This window comes from Odocoileus virginianus, chromosome 8 (assembly GCF_023699985.2).
Source record: "Odocoileus virginianus isolate 20LAN1187 ecotype Illinois chromosome 8, Ovbor_1.2, whole genome shotgun sequence".
In the NCBI taxonomy this organism is placed as follows: domain Eukaryota; kingdom Metazoa; phylum Chordata; class Mammalia; order Artiodactyla; family Cervidae; genus Odocoileus; species Odocoileus virginianus.
Window position 1 is genome coordinate 33,892,445 of NC_069681.1, and position 20,884 is coordinate 33,913,328.

General features: G+C 43.4%; 1 protein-coding gene across 4 annotated transcripts in view; it reads right to left on the minus strand.

Annotated features, from left to right (window-relative positions):
- CLYBL (citramalyl-CoA lyase) overlaps positions 1 to 20,884 on the minus strand; it is a 226,188-nt gene that overhangs the window by 105,437 nt on the left and 99,867 nt on the right. For all 4 annotated transcript variants that reach the window (XR_011489052.1, XM_070471454.1, XM_070471453.1 and 1 more), the window contains exon 2: positions 641 to 827. Coding sequence is in view for 3 of the 4 variants with exons in the window: in XM_070471454.1 (XP_070327555.1) it covers positions 641 to 827 (187 nt within the window). In the remaining variant the exon portion in view is untranslated. The remainder of the gene's footprint in view (positions 1 to 640; positions 828 to 20,884) is intronic.

A 20,884-nucleotide genomic window follows, 5' to 3' on the forward strand; every position in this document is an offset into this window, starting at 1 on the left:
GTATACCTAGCGGTAAAAAGAAAGAAATTCCTAATTTCATCTTATTGATCTGAAAAATTCATACCACAAGTCTAGGATTAACTGATTTACTTAAACCAGCAAACATCACAGCCAAAACAGATTGGGAATCTAATTCTCTTTCTTTTTAAGCATATATCTCTTTATCTATACACACATACATAAACATATATGCTGAAGATCACAGTTTTAAATATATTTTGGCTAGATTCCTCCTGTCTCTTGGAGGAAGGAACCATATACATTCAGAACCCACACAAGGAGTGGTCAAGAATATAACGCGTGTTGATATATTGTGCTTAGTTGCTTAGTCCTGTCCGACTCTTTGCAACCTCAAAGACTGTAGCCCACCAGGATCCTCTGTCCATGGGATTCTCCAGCCAAGAATACAGGAGTGGATTGCCATTTCCTTCTCCAGGAGATATTCCTGACCCAGGGATCAAACCTGGGTCTTCTGCATTGCAGGTGGATTCTTTACCATCTGAGCCACCAGGGAAGCCCATGAATATATTAGTAATCAGTAAACGATGAATATGAATATGATTCTTTCCAAATAGTGAGCAATGCTACCAAATTTCAATGTATTTCTTTGTCCCACCGTAAGGAAAAATCATGCCGTTACCTTTTTGTTCACAGCCACACCATCTTCACAGTCAAGCACCGCACAGTCTACATTCAGGGAGGGAATCTTGTTTATCTTCTTTTCATCATTGCCAGGTACATACAGCACAGCCCTCCGGGGGATGTATTTGTGGCTGGGTGAGGAACCGCACCCAAGCCTGGACACCTCAGCTGCCAGGGACGCTTTCCTGTGGGAGACATAATTCGAGTTAGTCCAGAATAGAATTTACTTACAAACTTACTGAATTTACTTACAGACTTATAGAACTTACTGAAAGACCTTATTTAAATGCAAAATTAAAAGAGAAAACATGAATAGTTTTTTAGAATTACTGCAGAACATAATCACACATAACGACTAGGAAAATAATAATAGAAATAATCAAGAAACAGAATGTCATTTTTGCTGAGGTCTAAAAAATACACAACACAGTTTACTGACACAGCCTTCTGAGAAAAGAAGGAGGGTGTACCTATCTCTTGTTGGAAAAACCCTTCCAGCATTAATATACTGTCCAGGTGGCATCCATGGAGAAAAAGTAAGGAAATTTATATCCAAAAGCTCACAAAGAGCAAAACTACAATTATATGAAAGTAAAAAGTAGAAAATAAACAATCTAGGGACTTCCCTGGTAGTCCAGGGGCTAAGACTCCACGGTCCCAATGCATGGGGCCCAGGTTCGATCCCTTGTCAGGGAACTAGATCCCACATACTGCAACTAGAATAATCCCACAGGCCACGCAAAGATTGAAAATCCCAAGAGCAGCAAGCAAGACCTGGAGCTGCCAAAATAAATTTTTTTTTTTCTCTATTTTATCAAAATAAATATTTTTAAAAAGGAAAAAGAAAGTAAAATATACATGTAAGCAAAATCTATGGCTCTCTCCCTGATAGTGAATCTTTTTAAGTTGACAAACAAGTGATTCACGTTCAATTTTAACAACAGACAAAGAGGAATGGCTATTTCTTAAGTCAGTAGAAAGGTGAATAGGGAAAGACCATGACTATTAACAGTTCTATAATTATGGGCAACTTGACAGCTGAAAACTTCAGATTCTTCATGTGTAAAAATAATACTCATGTTGCAGTTTGTTGAGAGAATTCAGTGAAGGGAAATAATGTACCAGAAGCGATCAGTTAGAGCCTGGGGGTTATCAGCTTCATGTGGGTGTGGGTGTGGCAGGCATGGCAGCCTTTGCTACTGCTCTTCCTGGAGAAACTCCAGTTCCAGCAGCCTGTCTGCTTGGAAACCCTGCTCTCTCCTCACTTCTCCTACTGTACTAAGTTTAGCCTCCTACGGAAATGAGAGGCGTTGGCCGAAGGCTCCTGTAGCTCACCGCAGCCCTCACCCCTAACTTTAGTTTGGTCCTGTGGACAAACCATGTTTTAGCCCATAATATACAGCAAGAAAAGATGAAATCAGCTTTCACCAAGACCGGTTAGATCATTTGAGGGACCCTGTGTAAAGGGCTTTCCTGGTGGCTCAGTGGTAAAGAATCCATCTGCCAATGCAGAAGACATGGGTCAGGATGATCCCCTGGAGAAGGAAACAGCAACCCACTTCAGTATTCTCGCCTGGGAAGTCCCATGGACAGAGGAGACTAGTGGGCTACAGTCCATAGGGTCGCAAAAGCAACAAAACAACAAGAATCCTGTTTAAAATGAAAATGCAGAGCCCTTGTTCAAAATGTATGTGGAATTTCAAGATGGAAAGAGAAGAACATCACACGAAGCACCAGACCCTTCTAAAGCACAGGGCCTCTGTGACCACGCAGGTCACACACCCATGAAACTAGCCCTGCCCATGAGAGATGGAGTTATACATCTTGAAAACTCCGGTTAAGGAAAGGTTAAAGCCCCAGCAAACTTGGGAACACCCTAATGTGTTACTCCCCCAGGGTGAATAGTATCATCCTTTTAAAAGTATGTCAGCTATACGCTCCATGAAAGCTCTTGACACTTGATAGTTATCCTAAGTTAATTCCATCAAGTATTTTACACAGTTGTAACATTTTGCCATATTAGTGCAGCTTGTGACAATGTACACCAAGAAAAATCAGCATCTCCTTGGTAGCCCATCAGTTTTGTGAGGGCCCCCTTATTTGCTTTTTTAGCAGATCTGAATAAAACTTGAGTCTGAGTCTTATTTTTCTATAACATAAGCATTGTGCTATATGAGGTATGGTGACATATAGATGAATTTCAAAAGTGTATGTGTATTACAAAAGTGTATGTGTATTATATGGTTTTAGAAAAGGCAGAGGAACCAGAGATCAAACTGCCAACATCTGCTGGATCATCGAAAAAGCAAGAGAGTTCCAGAAAAACATCTATTTCTGCTTTATCGACTATGCCAAAGCCTTTGACTGTGTGAATCACAATAAACTGTGGAAAATTCTGAAAGAAACGGGAATACCAGACCACCTGACCTGCCTCTTGAGAAACCTGTATGCAGGTCAGAAAGCAACAGTTAGAACTGGACATGGAAAAACAGACTGGTTTCAAATAGGAAAAGGAGTACATCAAGGCTGTGTATTGTCACCTTGCTTATTTAACTTATATGCAGAGTACATCATGAGAAATGCTGGACTGGAGGAAGCACAAGCTGGAATCAAGATTGCCAGGAGAAATATCAATAACCTCAGACATGCAGATGACACCACCCTTATGGCAGAAAGCGAAGAGGAACTAAAGAGACTCTTGATGAAAGTGAAAGAGGAGAGTGAAAAAGTTGGCTTAAAGCTCAACATTCAGAAAACAAAGGTCATGGCATCCGGTCCCATCACTTCATGACAAATAGATGGGGAAACAGTGGAAACAGTGGCTGACTTTATTTTTCTGGGCTCCAAAATCACTGCAGATGGTGACTGCAGCCATGGAATCAAAAGATGCTTACTCCTTGGAAGGAAAGTTATGACCAATCTAGGCAGCATATTAAAAAGCAGAGACATTACTTTGGCAACAAAGGTCCGTCTAGTCAAGGCTATGATTTTTCCAGTGGTCATGTATGGATGTGAGAGTTGGACTACAAAGAAAGCTGAGTGCAGAAGAATTGATGCTTTTGAACTGTGGTGTTGAAGAAGTCCCTTGGACTGCAAGGAGATCCAACCAGTCCACCCTAAAGGAGATCAGTCCCGGGTGTTCACTGGAAGGACTGATGTTGAAGCTGAAACTCCAATACTTTGGCCACCTGATGTGAAGAGCTGACTCATTTGAAAAGACCCTGATGCTGGGAAAGATTGAGGGCAGGAGGAGAAGGGGACAACAGAGGATGAGATGGTTGGATGGCATCACCAACTCTATGGATATGGGTTTGAGTGGACTCTGGGAGTTGGTGGTGGACAGGGAGGCCTGGCGTGCTGCGGTTCATGGGGTCGCAAAGAGTCAGATACGACTGAGAGACTGAACCAAACTGAACATTTCCTTTAAAATGGCAAAAAATTCAATCAAAAGAGATAAAATTTTTATTAACCAGGAAATTCTTAGGGCAATTCTCAGGAGGATTTACTGTAACTGCATGCATAAAAGCCAAAGAGACCTTCATTTCATGAAAACTGAGATTTCCTCCGTGTGAAATAGCTTCTGACTGCCAATGTGGATCCAGTCACTGTGGTCTCCAAGCCACACCACCTGAATGTAAAAGTCTGAGCCACACAGATGGCTGACAGGTCATACTACTATCACATGCTAAACATCCTTAGGGCAAATCATTCTTAGGATGTTTATATGATGTATAACTTTTAAAACAGATAACCATTTCAAAAAATCTTCTGCTACTGCTCAAGGTGTTTCTGGTTTCTCAGATAAAGACTACTATGATCACTGAAACATTGTTTTCCTCTTATCCCTGCTCAAACACTGTCAACAGCTCCCCATTACCTGTAGAATTCAGCTCAGTCTCAACTGACAGCCCTTTTCTGAATTTACATCCCAGGCTGCAACTGTCTACACTAGGAAAATTAGGTTATGACTGTCTCCACAATATGCTGTCTCATTTCCACTGTACCTGTGTTCCTGCTGGAAGTTTATTTGAAACTTAGGGATCCTTCCGGCTTAGCTCAGGGTCCATCTGACTGCAGAGCCTTTTCTGACCATTCGTTTTGAAACTCTCGCAAGTTCAAAAACAGCATTTATCATTGGTAACCGAACCGGCATCAGCAAAGGACTGGCTCTGTTATCATGGCTAAAGTTAATCAAGAGGCATATGCTTTCTGGAAAGCCAATGGATGCTACAAACCAAGAGACTTAAAAAAGGTTCCTAAAAAAAAAAAAAAAGGTTCCTGCTTCTGATCCAGTAATTTCAAGTAACTCAACCCAGTTCCTTCTGGGAATTGCTGTAGGTTAAATTCTTGTGTCCCCCACTCCAAAATTCATATATTGAAACATAATATCCAATATGATGGCATTTGGAAGGGGGGCATTTGGGAGGCAATTAAGTCATGAAGGAGAGAACATAGGAGATTAGTGCCCTTACAAAAGAGACACCAGAAAGCTCCCAAGCTGGCTCTGCCATGGGAGGACATAGTGAAATACGTGCCATCTACTAACCAGGAAGTGCATTCTTGTCAGACACTGACTCTTCCAGAGCATTGATCTTGGACTCCCCAGCCTCTAGAACTGTGAGAAATAAATTTCTATTGCTTATAAGCCACCCAATCTATGGCAACTTTTTACAGCAGCCCAATTGAATTAAGACAGAAATTTATTTTTTAAAAAGATCAGAAATAAAATTAGATATATATAATATTAAGAACTGAAAACAATCTTTAGGTCCATCAGCAGGATAAATTATGAAACCTACAACCAATGACATATTATGCCATCATTAAAAATTGTGTTAAAAACGTTTAATGTTATGTGAAGATTGTTCTTTTTCTAAACAGAGAATATAACATTATATATGCAATAACATCTCAACTTTATAAAAACTCCAAAGAAAAATGTCTGGAAGGAAGTACATCAAAATGTTCTTAGGGATGCCTCTGAACTGTAGAGTTTGTGATTAAGATTTCTCTGCTTCTGCACACTCTTTTCCTATTTTTACAAACTTAAAGCATCACTTGGAGAAGGCAGTGGCACCCCACTCCAGTGCTCTTGCCTGGAAAATCCTCATGGATGGAGGAGCCTGGTAGGCTGTGGTCCATGGGGTCGCTAAGAGTTGGACACGACTGAACGACCTCACTTTCACTTTTCACTTTCATGCATTGGAGAAGGGAATGGCAACCCACTCCAGTGTTCTTGCCTGGAGAATCCCAGGGACGGGGGAGCCTGGTGGGCTGCCGTCTATGGGGTCGCACAGAGTTGGACATGACTGAAGTGACTTAGCAAAGCATCACTTTATTTTTCTTACACAAATTTATTTTCTTAAGCCTTTAGTTTTGGTTGCTTTGATTTTCATGGGCTTTCTCTAGTTGTGGTGAGCAGGGGCTACTCTCTAGTTGCAGTGTGTGGGCTTCTCATTACAGTGGCTTCTCTTGAGGAGTGCGGACTCAGCTGTTGGGACACACAGTCTTAGTTGCCCTGTAGCATGTGGAATTTCCCCGGGCCAGGGATTGAACCTGTGTTCCCTGCATTGGCAGGTGGGTTCTTATCCACTGTACCACCAGGTAAGTCCAACCATCACTCTTTTCTAAAAAAATCCTTTTATAATAAGCTTGAAGTAAAGTGAAATGAAAGTCACTCAGTCATATCTGACTCATTTGCAATCCCACGAACTGTAGCCTGCCAGGCTCCTCTGTCCTTGGGATTTCCCAGGCAAGAATACTGGAGTGGGTTGCCATTCCCTTCTCCAGGGGATCTTCCCAATCCAAGGTCGAACCCAGTCTCCCGCATTGCTGGTGGATTCTTTACCACCTAAGCCACCAGAAAAGCCTTCAAACAAACCAGTAAAATCACTTTAGAGGCTTCAAGTGGCAGCATAATATTGTGGAGAGTGTAAGAACCACCTATATGAAATTGCTGGCATCTGACCATTTTGGCCACCAAAAATGCTAATTTTGTGTGGTTCAAGCCCATATTGTGACTGGCAGTCAGAAGATAGAGTGAGAAGCGCCATAATGGCCGGCTGCCCCATACAGGGGAGAGCCACGTAGGATGTCTGTGCCTAGCTACTATGATGATCTGACACCCGTCACCCCTGGGTGGTGCTGGTCAGCACAGCCCCGCGTCAGGAATCTGGTTGGACACCAGAAACCCTCGGTTAGATCACAAGCTTGCTGATGGAAAGGCAGTCTTTGGACTCCCCACCCTTGCTTAGCACAGGGCCTTGCTTACAAAAGGCACACAATTCCTGTTACCTCATTACCCACCCAAAGCCAGCTCTCCAGGAAGTGGGACTGATCTGTGACCACACTGTCCTTACTCTTCTTGGGCAAGAGTCAAGCTTAAGTGTTGATTACAGCTAGGAGGCCGTTTTTTATTCCTTCTCTCCTTTGCCATTCTGGGAGCTTGAACCCAAGCCATGGACTGTTGCTTCTTCTCCCTTGTTTACTCCTTCTATTTATAATACAGTGGATGTCCTCATTTGGGGCCTTCTTCACCTTTACCTAGAAGACTGTGGAAGCATCTTATTTACCCTCCCAGCATCTACTTTGTTCTTCTGTTCATACATTCAGCGAGCACTTGGCAAGCACGCACTGGGTGACCTGCATCAGGTCTCTGCTCACACCCCTGGCAGGTCCCTTTGTGCAAATTAGAAGAAGGTGCTCCCTGGAGCCTGCCAGCAGGTGGAAGGGCCAAGAGGTGCCTCCTGCTCCCGAGGCGGCAGCTTTGATGCATAGAGATAAGCTGAAACTCAGCCCCACGCATGACCTGTTTGGTAGGCGCCTTGATCAGGGCACACCCTGCACAACCGCTCTGGGCGGTCCTGACCCGCACTGTCCTGGGCACTGCAGGGAGGTGGCACAGAAGATGCGGGTCAAGTCCAGTAGGTCCAGGGAGGAACACCCAGAGGATGGCCCGCGAGCAGCTCTGGAAGACTAAAGGCCCGTACAGAATGAAGCGTCAGGGAGAAAGTTCACAGGTGGTTAAGACTGTCTGGAATAATAAGGAGGAGAGAGGTGTAGGGGGCACGGTTCAGGCTTCGGGTTATGTCGCAGACTCTGAGGTCCCGGCGGGGGCTGTCGCTGGGCAGGTGTGGCAGGAACCTGTCGTGGCTTCCCCAAGCCTCCCTCCTCCTGTCCTCCTGGAGTATCCTCTCCTTCCCCCACCTCCGGCTGTTTCAAAATCTGTTCCCAACTTCAGTTGTGCTCAGCACAGACTACTGCGTGTGAACACAATTGCGGTAGGTGCAAGATCCAACTTATTTTATTTTATCTTACATATTTGGAGTTAGGGCCTCCTGATAGTCAACATGTAAATGTATTCAAACAATATGCAAAACAAGGGCATAAGATGAGTGGAAAAAAATCTGGTGGCCTTATGGTGAGTTCTTTCTACAGAGGGACCTTATTTTAGATAAGACATCCCTTGGTAGGTTTAGGAGCTCTTCTGGCCGGAGGGGGCTCCCTCCTGGTCTTGTTTTGGTCTTCTCCCTTTCCTCCTCTAGCAGATACCATTTATTAACCATGTATCTCACAGGAGGCATGAGCCAGTCCCCAATGCTGCTGGGGTTATCCACCTAGGACTCAACATAACCATCACCTGAGGAGCTTGTAAAATTTGTCAAGTCTTGGACCCCACCCAGTGCGATCAAATCAAAATCACTGGTAGTCTTCTCAGGTTTAGAATATATCTCTCTCTCTCTTTTTTTAAAGCTCTCTAGGTTCTTGCCACTGAAGTGAAGTGTTACTACAGACCAGCACCACTGACCTCTTATCTGTTCTCCCATCAGATAAGAGACTCTCCCATCTTTCCTGGAAGCAGGTACCATCACCATGTTTGAACCTGTAAGAAATGCAGAATCTAGAGCCCCCACCCCAGCCCCACTGAATCAGAAGCTGCGTATGAACCAATCTCCAAGGGATGCTTATATCATGAGACTTTGAGAATGCTGTTCTAGGTTGACTCAAACTCAGGGGCATTGTGGAATCACTGGGGCGCTTTCAAAGAAGCTGACGCTAAAGCGCAGTCACAGAAAGTTTGAAGTCATAGGTGTCGGGTCAGATTGAGCCTCTGGAACTTCTAAAAGCCCTAGGGGTGATTCAGTGTACAGCCAAGCTGGAGGACCACGGCCCTGATGACCCCAATGTATAGCCATTGCCCTGATGGAGGAAATTTTCCTCCAGAGAAGACTTCGCTTCAGTGACTCCTGTGCTACCATTATATACAAGTGAGTTGTGCGCGTGCATGCTCAGTCGTGTCCGACTCTTGGCAGCTCCGTGGACTGTAGCCCGCAGGCTCCTCTGTCCATGGGATTTCCCAGACAAGAATACTGGCGTGGGTTGCCATTTCCTCCTCCAGGGGATCTCCCCAAGCCAGGCGTCCAACCCGTGTCTCTCTCCTGCATTGGCAGGCGGATTCTTTACCACGGAGCCACCTGGGAAGCCCACATATACAAGTAGATGCTGTGAAAGTAATAAAATCATAACTGAAAATGCAGCAACTTGAAAAAAAAAACACAAAACCTATGTTTAAAGAAAGTCTTTCTGATAAAAAAAAAAGATAGTGTTTGAAATAGCAGCAATTATCAACTAAGCTAACGTCCATTTGAGGCTCTGCAGCTTGGTATGAGACTTCCCAACCAAGTTAGTGGTTTCTTTACTTAGCTGACAGCCAGCACCAAGGTTTCTACTTTGGCTGCACGATACAAGCTGGGGAACGTAGAAAAAGAGAAAACCCAAGGCCACAGTCCAACCCAATTAGATCAGAGCCTTGTGGTGAATCCCAGGAATCAGGTTTTTTTTTAAAGTTTCCAGGGAGGTTCCAAGGTGCAGCCAAGGATGAGAACCTCTGCATCACGGTTTCAGAGTACCACCAAAGTGTCTTATCGACCCTAGAAAGGATCGGGGGTCACTGGACTTTGAAAGTGGCCAGCATGTAATCCTACCTGCCCTTAAGCTTCTGCCCAGACTCCGCTCATCTCTTCTGGCCCAGGTAGCTGAGAGTCTGGAGGGCCCGGATGGGGGCTCCACGAAACTTACAGCAAACGCAGATAGAGAAGCAGCTCGCCAGAGCCCAGGCAAACATCCGGATCTGGTTGAGTGGGCAGCGTGGGACTGCGGGTAGAGGCCTGGGCTGAGCTCTCTTCACAAGCAGCAGAGCTCTCTGAAGCCAAGGCCAGGCGGAACATGCTGATCAAAGTCCAGAGACCCTAAGTGAGGATCCCACATCAGCCTTGACCTTGAAACCTGGCTCAGAGATGCTCTTGCTTCACCCGTAGGTGACTCTTAGCCAGCAGTGTAGGCTGGAGGGCTCAGATGCAAGCAGGGAAGGACACGGGATTCCCACGCTGTTCCCCTTGTTATACAACGCTATCACTTCACGAACAAAAATGTATTGATCCTGTAAGCTTTGAACCTAATACTTTTTTTCAATTATCTCAATGGCAGTCCAGACTTAACCAGGTGCAGAAAAGAACTTGATTCAGGACTTTTCATAATGTCACTCAAATTCAAAGCTTAGTTAAAGAGCAATTTGGACTACAATAATGATTTGGGCAGCACAATTAACTCTAAATTATTTGAATAGATAATACCTTTATGGTTAATGTTATGTGTCAACTTGGCCAGGCCACAGGGTGCCCAGACGTTTGGTGAAACGTTATTCTCGCTATGTCTTGCAGACATATGTGGATGAAATTAACATGTGAGTTAGAAGACTGAGTAAAGCAGACTGCCTTCCCTAGTGATGGCGGGCCTCATCCGAACAGTTGAAGGTACTGAATAAGCCAGTGGTGCATACATGCCATGTCAACTTACTCCCCCAATTAAAAGAAACTCTTCCTACCCGAAAGCTTCCAGCTAGGACATGAGGTCTTTTCTCCCCCTGATAGTTCAGACTTGAACTGAAATACTGGTTCTTCCTGGTTCTCAAGTTTGCCAGCTCCAGATGGGAACTTACACCAATGGCTCTCCTGGGTCCCCAGCTTTCTGACTGCCGCTCTTGGGATTTGTCAGCTTCCACAATCATGTCCATAATCATGTCAGCCTCCACAATCTTATTGGCCTTATAATACATCTCTTATGTATTACACACTCACACACGTACAGATGTGCCCTATGGTTCTGCTTCTCTGGAGAATCCTGACAAAGACACTTCACATTACTAACTAGATAGTTAACACATATTGGTCAGGTGCTTTCCACACACCTCCACACCGCGCCTCCCTGTCTGACCCAACACAGCTGTGTGCAGCTCTGACCCCTGCCCACCCAGCACACTGCGGGGCTGGACTGGACTCTCAAGCAAAGTGGAGGAACAAATGAACTCAGGGGTAGATGGGTGGTGGACTGGCAAGCTTTTAAGGAGAGAGGGCCACATATTTCCATTAGCTGCTGTCCTCAGAGGGTAGATGTGGTAACCACCATGCTCTTCACAGACTTCCCTGCACTGTCTTCCCAAAGGGCTGTGCTAATTTACTCTCCCACCAGCAGTGCATGCGGGTGCTGAGCTGACCAGGTGCTCATGCAAAGCCTGGCACTCCTTACCCCAGGCTTTTGGACATTCCAAAGGAAGAGGCATGATGGAGTGAGTGAAGGTGGCCGTGGAAAGGGGCTGGAGATCTGAAGCCCTGGGTCAAGTTTTATAGCGGCCTTATTTGAGCAATGATGAAACAATCTATTTGGTGTTGTTCGGTCACTAAGTCAGGCTTCTCAGGTGGTACTAGTGGTAAAGAACCTGTTTGCCTATGCAGGAGACGTAACAGGCATGGGTTTGATGCCTGCGTCGGGAAGATCCCCTGGAGGTGGGCATGGCAACGCACCCCAGTATCGTTGCATGGAGAATCCCATGGACAGAGAAGGCTATCAGCCATAGGGTCGCAACGAGTTGGACACAACTGAAGCGATTCAGCACACATGCACAGTCACGAAGTCGTGTCTGACTCTTCTCAACCCTGCAGATAACAGCACGCCAGACGCCTCTCTCCTCCACTGTCTCCTGCAGTTTGCTCAGACACATGTCCATGGAGTCAGTGATGCTATCTAACAATCTACTGGCCATGTTAAACCTTCAAGATTTAGTATTTGGGAAAGATCAGTATTTCCCACCTTGAACTGATCTGTATTCCATCGTTTTACATCTCTGCTGGTCAAATATTACTTTTTTATTGTGGTAAAACAAACATAACATAAAATTTACCATTTTAACCATTTTTAAGCCTACAATTCAGTGGCATTAACTACATTTCCATTGTTGTATAACCATCACCACCATCCGTCTCTGGAACTTCTCATCTTCCCAAACCGAGACTTGCGTGTCCATGAAACAACCACCCGCCATTCTCTCTTGTCCCCAGCCCCTGGAAACCACTATTCTACTTTCTGTCTCTATGAATTTGACTATTCTAGGTACCTCATGTAAGTGAAATAATATAGAATTTGCCCTTTTGTGACTGGCTTATTTCTATTAGCATAATGTCCACAAGGTTCACCCATGTTGTGGCATATGTGGCATATTCCTTTTCAAGGCTAAATAATACTCCATCACATGTACATACCAGATTTTGTTTATCCATTCATCCACTGATGGACATATGTTATTCCCACCTTTTGACAATTGTGAATAATGCTGCTATGAACAAGCGTCTCTTCAAGGCCCTACTCTCAATTCTTTTGGGTGTATCTCAGAAGTAGAACTGCTGGAACATATGGTTATTCATTCTTCCCCCCTGAGGCTACACTGCACGGCATGCCGGATCTCAGCTCTCTGACGAGGGGCCAAACCCCTGCAGGGCGAGTGCAGAGTCTCCCACTGGAAGCCCCTAACCGCCAGGGAGTCCCTCACTGATGGCTCTCTGTTTAACTCTTTGAGGAAAAAACCACACTGCCGTCCATACTGGCTATACTACTTATATTTCCACTCAAACATTATTTTAAAATACTTTATGCTGCAATCAAGTCCAGTTATCCCTAAAAGGGTGTTTTTGAAGCAAAAAGCAAAAAGTAGTAATAATAATCTTTCATGTGCCTTTCCCCTTTAGGAACTATCTTCACAATTTCTAATAAATTTTGGTAAATTCCCATTTGTTCATTAACATAAAAAATAAGAAAACAAATAAAGCATCCCTTTAAAGTAATATATCAATACATTTCTATTTAGGACAGCACACAGAAATCATACAGCCCTTTAAGTTCTTTTCCAAAGATTATGACTCTAAGAGCTGATAAGGTTGAAAATAAAAATTTCTCACAGTAAAGTATGCACAAATCCTGATTCTTAAAGGACTCCTCTATTTGGGGCTGTATCTTCAATCTTTTGAGGGGATTGGAGGAGCATACCTACACTCTGTCACTGACTAGTCTATATATTGGGAATATAAGAACTTGGAAAAATTGAGTTCTCTCTCGTAAAATCCATGGCCTGATCTTGTATGACAATTCTGATGCTCATGGAAGAATGTGTGGGACTATAGTGAAGACAAGAGCCCATTCCTCCATCCTTTGCAACCCACCCCCACAAATGACAGTAAAATTCAGCTACAAACTGCAGCCGTGCTTATGACTATTAATAACTAGGTGTTTACACCAGCATCTGTAATAATTGTGGCCTACGTATGTTCTCACTTTGCTAGGTTCCCAACTGCCCAGAGAGATTCCTTCCCTGTTTTGAAGAACGATGTTTCAGTTACTATGGCAACAGGGCAAGGAGAAGTGCGGAGATTTGCATGGGCACCAGAGCAAAAGAACAGCTATTTGTCCCCCCACCAGCAGAATAGGGCCATTCGTGAGATTAGCATGGGCGCAAATACACACAAGCGTGCGGCCCGCTTCAGAAACGCCAAGACACTTTCAGGGCAAACTCTTTCACAAAGCAATTATATCACACCTTAATTGAGTGCTCCATTTTGCACTGAAAGGAAGAGACAGTCTTTTGTGTCCAAAGCAGACACACACGCACAGGACTGCCGTTTGCGGCCACTGTGGGTTCCCTTCTAAGGGAGGAGTCGGGGCACACAGTGGGGAGACCCACGGGCTGTGGCTCAGCCTTCAGCCACTGTGGGGTGCATGGGGAGAAGGAGGGATGCTGGTGAGGGACGTCTTCCTGGCCTACCCCGGAAACCCCAGGGAGAGAAGTGAGTGTTGAATAAGGGACAGATTTATCAGAAATGGAGAAAAGAGCGGAAATCTTATTTTTGCTCACTCTGGTAAAATGGGTGTAATTCTGTTTCACTGCAGATCTCTTCCTCCTTAGACCACCAGAGCACCGAAGGGCAAAAGCAAGTGACCCCAGTGATGGAAGTCTTTTTTTTTTCTTTCACACAGAATAAGAAAGCAAACAAACATCCAAATCAAAAATTATTACTATCCTAAGTGAAATAAACCAGACATACAAGGGCAAGGGTTGAATGACTGCACCTCTGCCAGGGAGCCGGAGCAGACAATTCAGAGACAGGAAGTAGAATGTTGAGGGGGGAGGGGAGTCATCATTTAGTGAGTACAGAGATTCAGTCCAGGAAGATGAAAAAGTTCCGGAGATGGATGGTGGTTGATGGTTGCACATACTTCATGCCACTTACGCTTTACATAGTTAAAATGGTAAATTGTATGCTATGTACATTTTACCACAGTGAAAAAAATGAAAAGTTAGCAAATCTGTTTATAACATATCTGTTATATCTGTGTTATTGTTTCATAAACACAAATGTACTGATCCAAATAAATACGGATAATGTTCGGAGTCTACCATGAGCTGACCCTCAGATCAGCAAATATGAATAAGAAATTATGTGCCCAGAGACCCTCACTGGTCACTGAATCCGCTTATTTGTCCACAGAACTGTAGTTCTCCAGGTAGGTGAACGGGTGGGGTATGTCCCAGAAACTCGGAAAACACCATACAACTGGGTGACCATTAAAGCTTCCCACGTGGCACTAGTGGTAAAGAACCCACCTGCCAATGCAAGAGACAGAAGAGATGTGGATTCCATCCCTGGGTCGGGAAGAGCCCCTGGAGAAGGAAATGGTAACCCACTCCAGTATTCTTGCTTGGAGAATCCCAGGGACAGAGGAGTCTGGTGGGCTACAGTCCATGGGGTCGCAAAAAGTTGGATAAGACTGAGCAACTAACGCTTTCAATGGGTCCCAAAGAAGAGAGCAAGTTTTCCATGACAACAGAGATCCATGTTTATATCCCAAACGCATTAGTCTTTCTAAATAAATGTGGCGGGAGCACCACTCTGCCAGGAGGCACCTGGGAGCCCGGAAGCACTTGGAAGGGCAACACTGCCATTTCACCGAAAGGCAAATGAAGAGTTTGACGCCGGCGAAGGCTGAGTCAGCGCAGTAGCCTACGGGGAGGGAGAGAAGGGCAGGGCTGAGGGTGTTTGAGGGAGAGGAGGAGAATGGGGGAAAGAAAGGGAGGGAGGAGAAAGGATGGATCCTGGAGTTAAGCAGGCGGATAAGAAAGTGGGACGGGGGGCGGGGAGGCGGAGGTGAGGGCCGAGAAGGAGGGTGGGGGATGGGACGAGTGGAGGGGCGCGGAGCTTTGTTTTGCGGCAAAGCCCCTTGATTCCTGTTGAAGAGGGGACGACAATAGAGCATGTGCCTGCTAGTGGGCATTCACCGTAATCCCACTTTCTTGCTCTACTTTTGGTGAGAAGAGGAGGAGCAGAGGTTTTATCTGAACGGAAAACTGGAGGGATTTTTTTTTTTTCCCTCCTCCCGGAGTGACACTGAGGTCAAGAGGGAAACCTGCTCTCCTTCACTGAACACGTTTAAGAACACAAAGCGATTAGCATCTCTTCTGTTTCTGGGCTGCTTTTCAAGCCGGGGCTTCGGGAAACACAAAGAAGTCTAAAGGATGTTGTTTATTAATAGTTAACTGTCGATGTCGCTGAGAGCTTGGTCCAGGAACGATGCTCAGGACCCTCTACCATAGTGATTTGATAGATGGATTTCCCAGTGTTGGGAACCCTGAGAGGAAGCAACTGTCAAGCACAGAACGTGGAGCTTTCCCTAAATTGTAATTAAAATTTAAAGGACACGCCAGCCGACTTCCCTTAGCCTCTGTAGAGACGATTTGGGGCTTTGGATGGTGAAACTCTGATTGTAAGGAATAAACAGCTTATTTGTTCCACTCCTGGCCAAAGCTGAACACCCAAGAACAGAGCCTTATGTTTAGACTGTTCACTGCTGGCATTCCTGCCAGAGATCTGATTCCAAAATGAGTTGCAGAAAAGACAATATTTAGTAGTTAATGTATCCATATTAAAACAGGCAATGGAGAGTATAGGAAATATTATTACCACCAGGTCCATGAGAAAACAACATAAAAAAGGTCATTTACAAAATTTCTCCACTTTGAGATTCCATTAGTACTGGGTTATCCTATCTCAAAAAATAATTTAAAGCTGAGATGACTATTTCCTGGCTTAGGCAGAACTTTAGAGGTAACTGAGCAAACGTGAACTAGACAGATAAATTTCTCCTTAACTTTTTTTCAAAGGTCACAAAAGAAGACTGTCAACCTGACAGATGTAACCATGGATTCATTTACAGAGTCCTTCAAAAGCTCAGAGGCTGCTAAAAGTGTCAAACGAGGCATCTCCCCCATGCCCCGGGTTCTTTGGTATGAAAGTAATCAAGGGAGAATTTCTTTTTTCTCCAGAAAATGAATCACAGTTTTGAGAAAACATTCTCTCCGCATCTTATGTATTTTATTTTTTTTAATTTTTTTTTTTGGTAGCTGTCATGAAAATCATTTAGGTTAAAGGAATCTTCGTTTTCTCCCTAAATTCTCTCAAAAATTCCTTTCAACTGTCAATCACAATGAAATGAGGGCAAAATGTTATACAGCTTAGAATTTTGGTATTTTGTAAGCTATCGTCCTCTGATTATGCTGATTTGTAGATTTTGGGAAATTTTAATATTGATCTCTCTCTAGCACTGAATAATTTTTAGAAAAAACCCAGTCTGAGTCTAATTGCAAGACCTGTACCACACACACGAAAGCTGTGAATACAAGCTGTGATCACGAATCACGTGTATGTGGCTTTGATTGTGTGGGACCCACAATAAGATTAAGATTGCTTTTTTCCTTCTTAATTATTCAGAGCTAAGTGTGATGAAAATTAAAACTAAACATATGGATGTAATCATGAATGCGTTCTCTAATATAGTTGTTTTTTCTTTTTTTAAAATATGTTTAATGTGCTACAGGGACTAACCCCTTTAAATATTTAAGGAAGGATTTTCTAGAATTTGTTCTAATTTTAGGGGAGCTTACAATTTTTTTTCTTATTCAATGCCACACTTTGCAATGCACCAGCCCCCCTCAAATGCACTCTTACTGAATATGTATTGTGACTTAGTTTTCTGTGGAATGAACTGGTCAGACTCAGACAGTAATAATACTTTTTATTGTAAATATAAAAGGAACAAAATTTAAAATTAAAGGTGAATCTTTTCTGGAAGCTATAGGCCCATAGCAATCTATGTTATAGTTTATTTGTGACTTGATGCAGGGGTTTTTTATGATAAAGGGAAGAGAGATGGAATAGGTTATCCAAAGACCAAGATAAGGAGACCATTTTTCATGTTTGTCTTTGGAACGCACTAATTTCAAAAGCGAATTTAATCTTATTTCTATCTAGAGCAGCACCGATATTTGTCCCCCACTGGTATGTGTGACTGATATGCTAAAGGATAGGTGGCTCAGAAGTTGCTTGGGTGACAAGGACAGACCACTCGAGACTGAAAAGTTGTTGCAGGTTATCATGGCACCATATGGACTGTCTCCAAATGGTGCTTCCTCTGATTCTGGCTTCAGAAATGCAAGCAGGGGACAGGGGAACTCTGAGCTACAAGTTAGGAGGCCTGAAACAACCATTTGTAGATAAACTGACACTGGATTTTGGCCTTTGCCTGCCTGGCACAGTTCCCTGGCACCCTGGTTGCCTTCCTCCCTAGCTCTCTCACTGACTCCACATTTAGCTGAGCTCACATTTCCTAACTAACCCCAAACTCCTAGATGCACTTCCACGGGGAATTCAACTGCAGTCTACCTCTCTAAACTGGTCCTTACTCCAACAGCCCCTTCTGTCTTCCTCCTGGTTCTGCTCAGCTAGGTTGAGGCTGGGGGGCTTAGCAGGATGCTGACTGTCTGTAGGAGCCAAGCAGCTCCCAGTTACTTTAGTTTGACTAAGTTCCCGCTTGCCAGGTCTCTGACTGTAGCTCAAACGCTCAACACAAGAGGATCTATTTCGGTTCAAAAACCAAATAAGAGAGCAAACTTAGTCACAGTCCTCCATGTCATCCAGCACTTTAAAGAAAACGGAGCAAAGGAGGAAAACTCAGGAACTCAGTTTATCTCATCCCCTGCAAGATCAGTAGACTGCAATAACAACCCAAAGGCAGCAGAAAAAAAACATAGGATATTAAATTACAAAACACCAACATTTACATAGTAATTCCCGCTAATTACGAAAGAAAGATATAAGTTGTTTGTTATAAACATCACCAGGTCTTGAGCAAACACCGAGAGCTCACCACAGAGCCAAACCAAGCATTTGTCTAATCAGAGCCACTTCCCCAAGCGTTTTATTGGTGCAGCTGCAAAGCACACGTTTGATCACACATGCTAATAATCCCAGTTATGACGCCGACATTTTAATCATTTGTTCTGGGCTTGTTTCTCAAACAATTAGCACTAATGAATGGTCAGAATACCTCGGATCATATATGTCTAATTGCAGTCAAGAGCGGTTCTCGTCTGCATGTACATTTCAATTTACCTCTGGGGATAATGTTTGTTAATTGTATTTCTTTATACGCAAGTGAAGAAAAAGGCAGCTCAGGCAAAAAGGGACTAAGTGTTCTCCTCTTTCCCTTTGTTCCCACAAGAAGCTAAAGTCACTTCAAGAGGCACTTAATCCCATCATCCCCGGTTACAATTGCCTTGCAGCATCAATCAAAAAGAATCTGAAGTAAAACGATGCAGCTATATTGTGTAATTAAAAGCAATTCAGGTACTTATTGCTTGGGGCCCTTTACGGGTCCAAATACTTAAAATGGCCCTGCAGGGATCCTAAACATTGTAGTGTTTTAAATTTGGACTGCAATAATATCCAAAGGAAAGGAAGGAAGATGAAAACAAAAAAACCTGAAAGACACAAACAACACAAAAAGCCCACGACCCTGTCCTTGTGTGACTTGTAAAGAAAAAGATCAGCAAAAGTCTGAAGTGAAAAAACCCATGAATCACAACTACAAAGTGAAATAAATGTAGAAAAAAAGGAAAGAGAAAAAAAAAGAATTGATGTTTTCCAAATTCAACAGTCCCTGTGCCAATTCAACTTTTGTATTTAAGGGAAAAAAAAAACGTGTCATAATATTGGTTGGGTCTCTTCAACCTGAGATGAAACAGCCTTTGACGATCTGTAACAAATGGATCTATATTATAACAACCAAAGGCTGTCTGAAAACTCAAAATACAAAGTAAATATATGGTGTGTCTGATGCTAGTCACTTATAAAGGCAACATGTTAAAAGTACTTTTTTAAAGTTTGGCACAGATATGTAAAAAGTGATTTATTTAAGTCATTTAACAAAACTAAGTGCCTTGGCTTTTAAGGCTTCATATATGACTTTTTAAGCCAACAAGAGTTTAACATACTATTTTCTGTTGTGTGCTTTTAACAGAGAGCCATCACTGACAGGAGGCTGGGAAAAGGCATAATTCTCTGGTTTTGATTCTTGGCTAAAATATATTTAAGTAAAAACACAATTCCTCAACAGATGTAAGACTAGATGTTAAAATAACAACGTATGTTTAAGTTTTACCATCATTTCCCCCTTTATAATAAAAATGGGAAGGAAGGCTTCCTGTTGATTTATGAAAGAATTTCAGGGGAAAATGCTAAGTCTGTGCCAGAGTGAGCTATTGGATATTAAGGAACTTTTCATGAAAGACACCAGTTTACTCCCAGGATAAGGAGCATTCTGGAAACAGATGACCAGAGGAAATACTCCACACCACCAGAACACAGCACTTCACAGCAGCATCTATAAATACCAAAATAGAGCTTAGTGGCAAATGTAACTGTGGCCTGAAAACCATTATGTGTGCATACACGAGGGTTGTATGACTTAACATTCACATCACAAAATGATCGTCAAGTAAGATATCTGACAACAGTTCATTTAAACATAGAACTGACCTCATTTTCCACACAAATATTCTACCAATTTGAGTGCAGAAGTCTACAGCTGAAAAATGCAAAAGTACTTCCACAAAGCTTAACCTTACACGAGCTACTGGTGCCAAATGGCAGAATGGAAAGGATTCTGCTTCCCTGTTTAATAGAACCAAACTTTAAAACAAAAATCTGTCATTTAAAAGTCTGCTGACCATGCTTATTCAATTATATTGATCATAGTGTTAGAGATGCTATACGTGCTCAAGCAGTTTCATGCCGTGAGTTAAGTGTCTCCTATAAATTTAAATCAATTTATTATTATTTAGCAGTCTTCACATATCCATTCAAAATCATTACCCTCAATGGGTGGTGAGGGTTTGGGGGGTCTGACACACCCTCTTCACTGCAGTATTCTTATCACCTCTGCCTTCTACTTGCCCTGGTGAGGTGGCACACTCCAAGGGAATAAGAAGAAAATGTGGGTGACAGAAGGGCCCTGGGTTTACCTGAGCTTGGTTCCCTGTCTTTCCATCACCACCAAACTGCCCAGGTAATTTACTTCATAATCAGGTACAAGTGCTTCTTTGTCACAACTGTGTTGCCCTACTTGAAATGGGCTTCCCAGGTGACGCTAGTAGTAAAGAACCTGCTTGTCAATGCAGTTGACATAAGAGACTCTGGTTCAATCCCTGGGTCAGAAAGATTCCCTGGAGTAGGAAATGACAACCTATTCCAGTATTCTTGCCTGGAGAATCCCATGGACAGAGGAGCCTGGCAGGCTACAGTCCATGGGGTTGCACAGAATCGAACACGACTGACGTGACTTTGCACCTGAAACAAACTAGAAAGTACCTGAAAGACAGGCACCAAGCAGAAAAAAAAAAACAAAAAAAAACTTTTATTTTTGATCCACCAAAGTATCTATTCATGTCCTACAGTTTTTATTTCACTAGCCTTTGGATTAGGATAGGCAGGTACCTAATCTTAGGAAAATGAAGTGTAAACTTTTA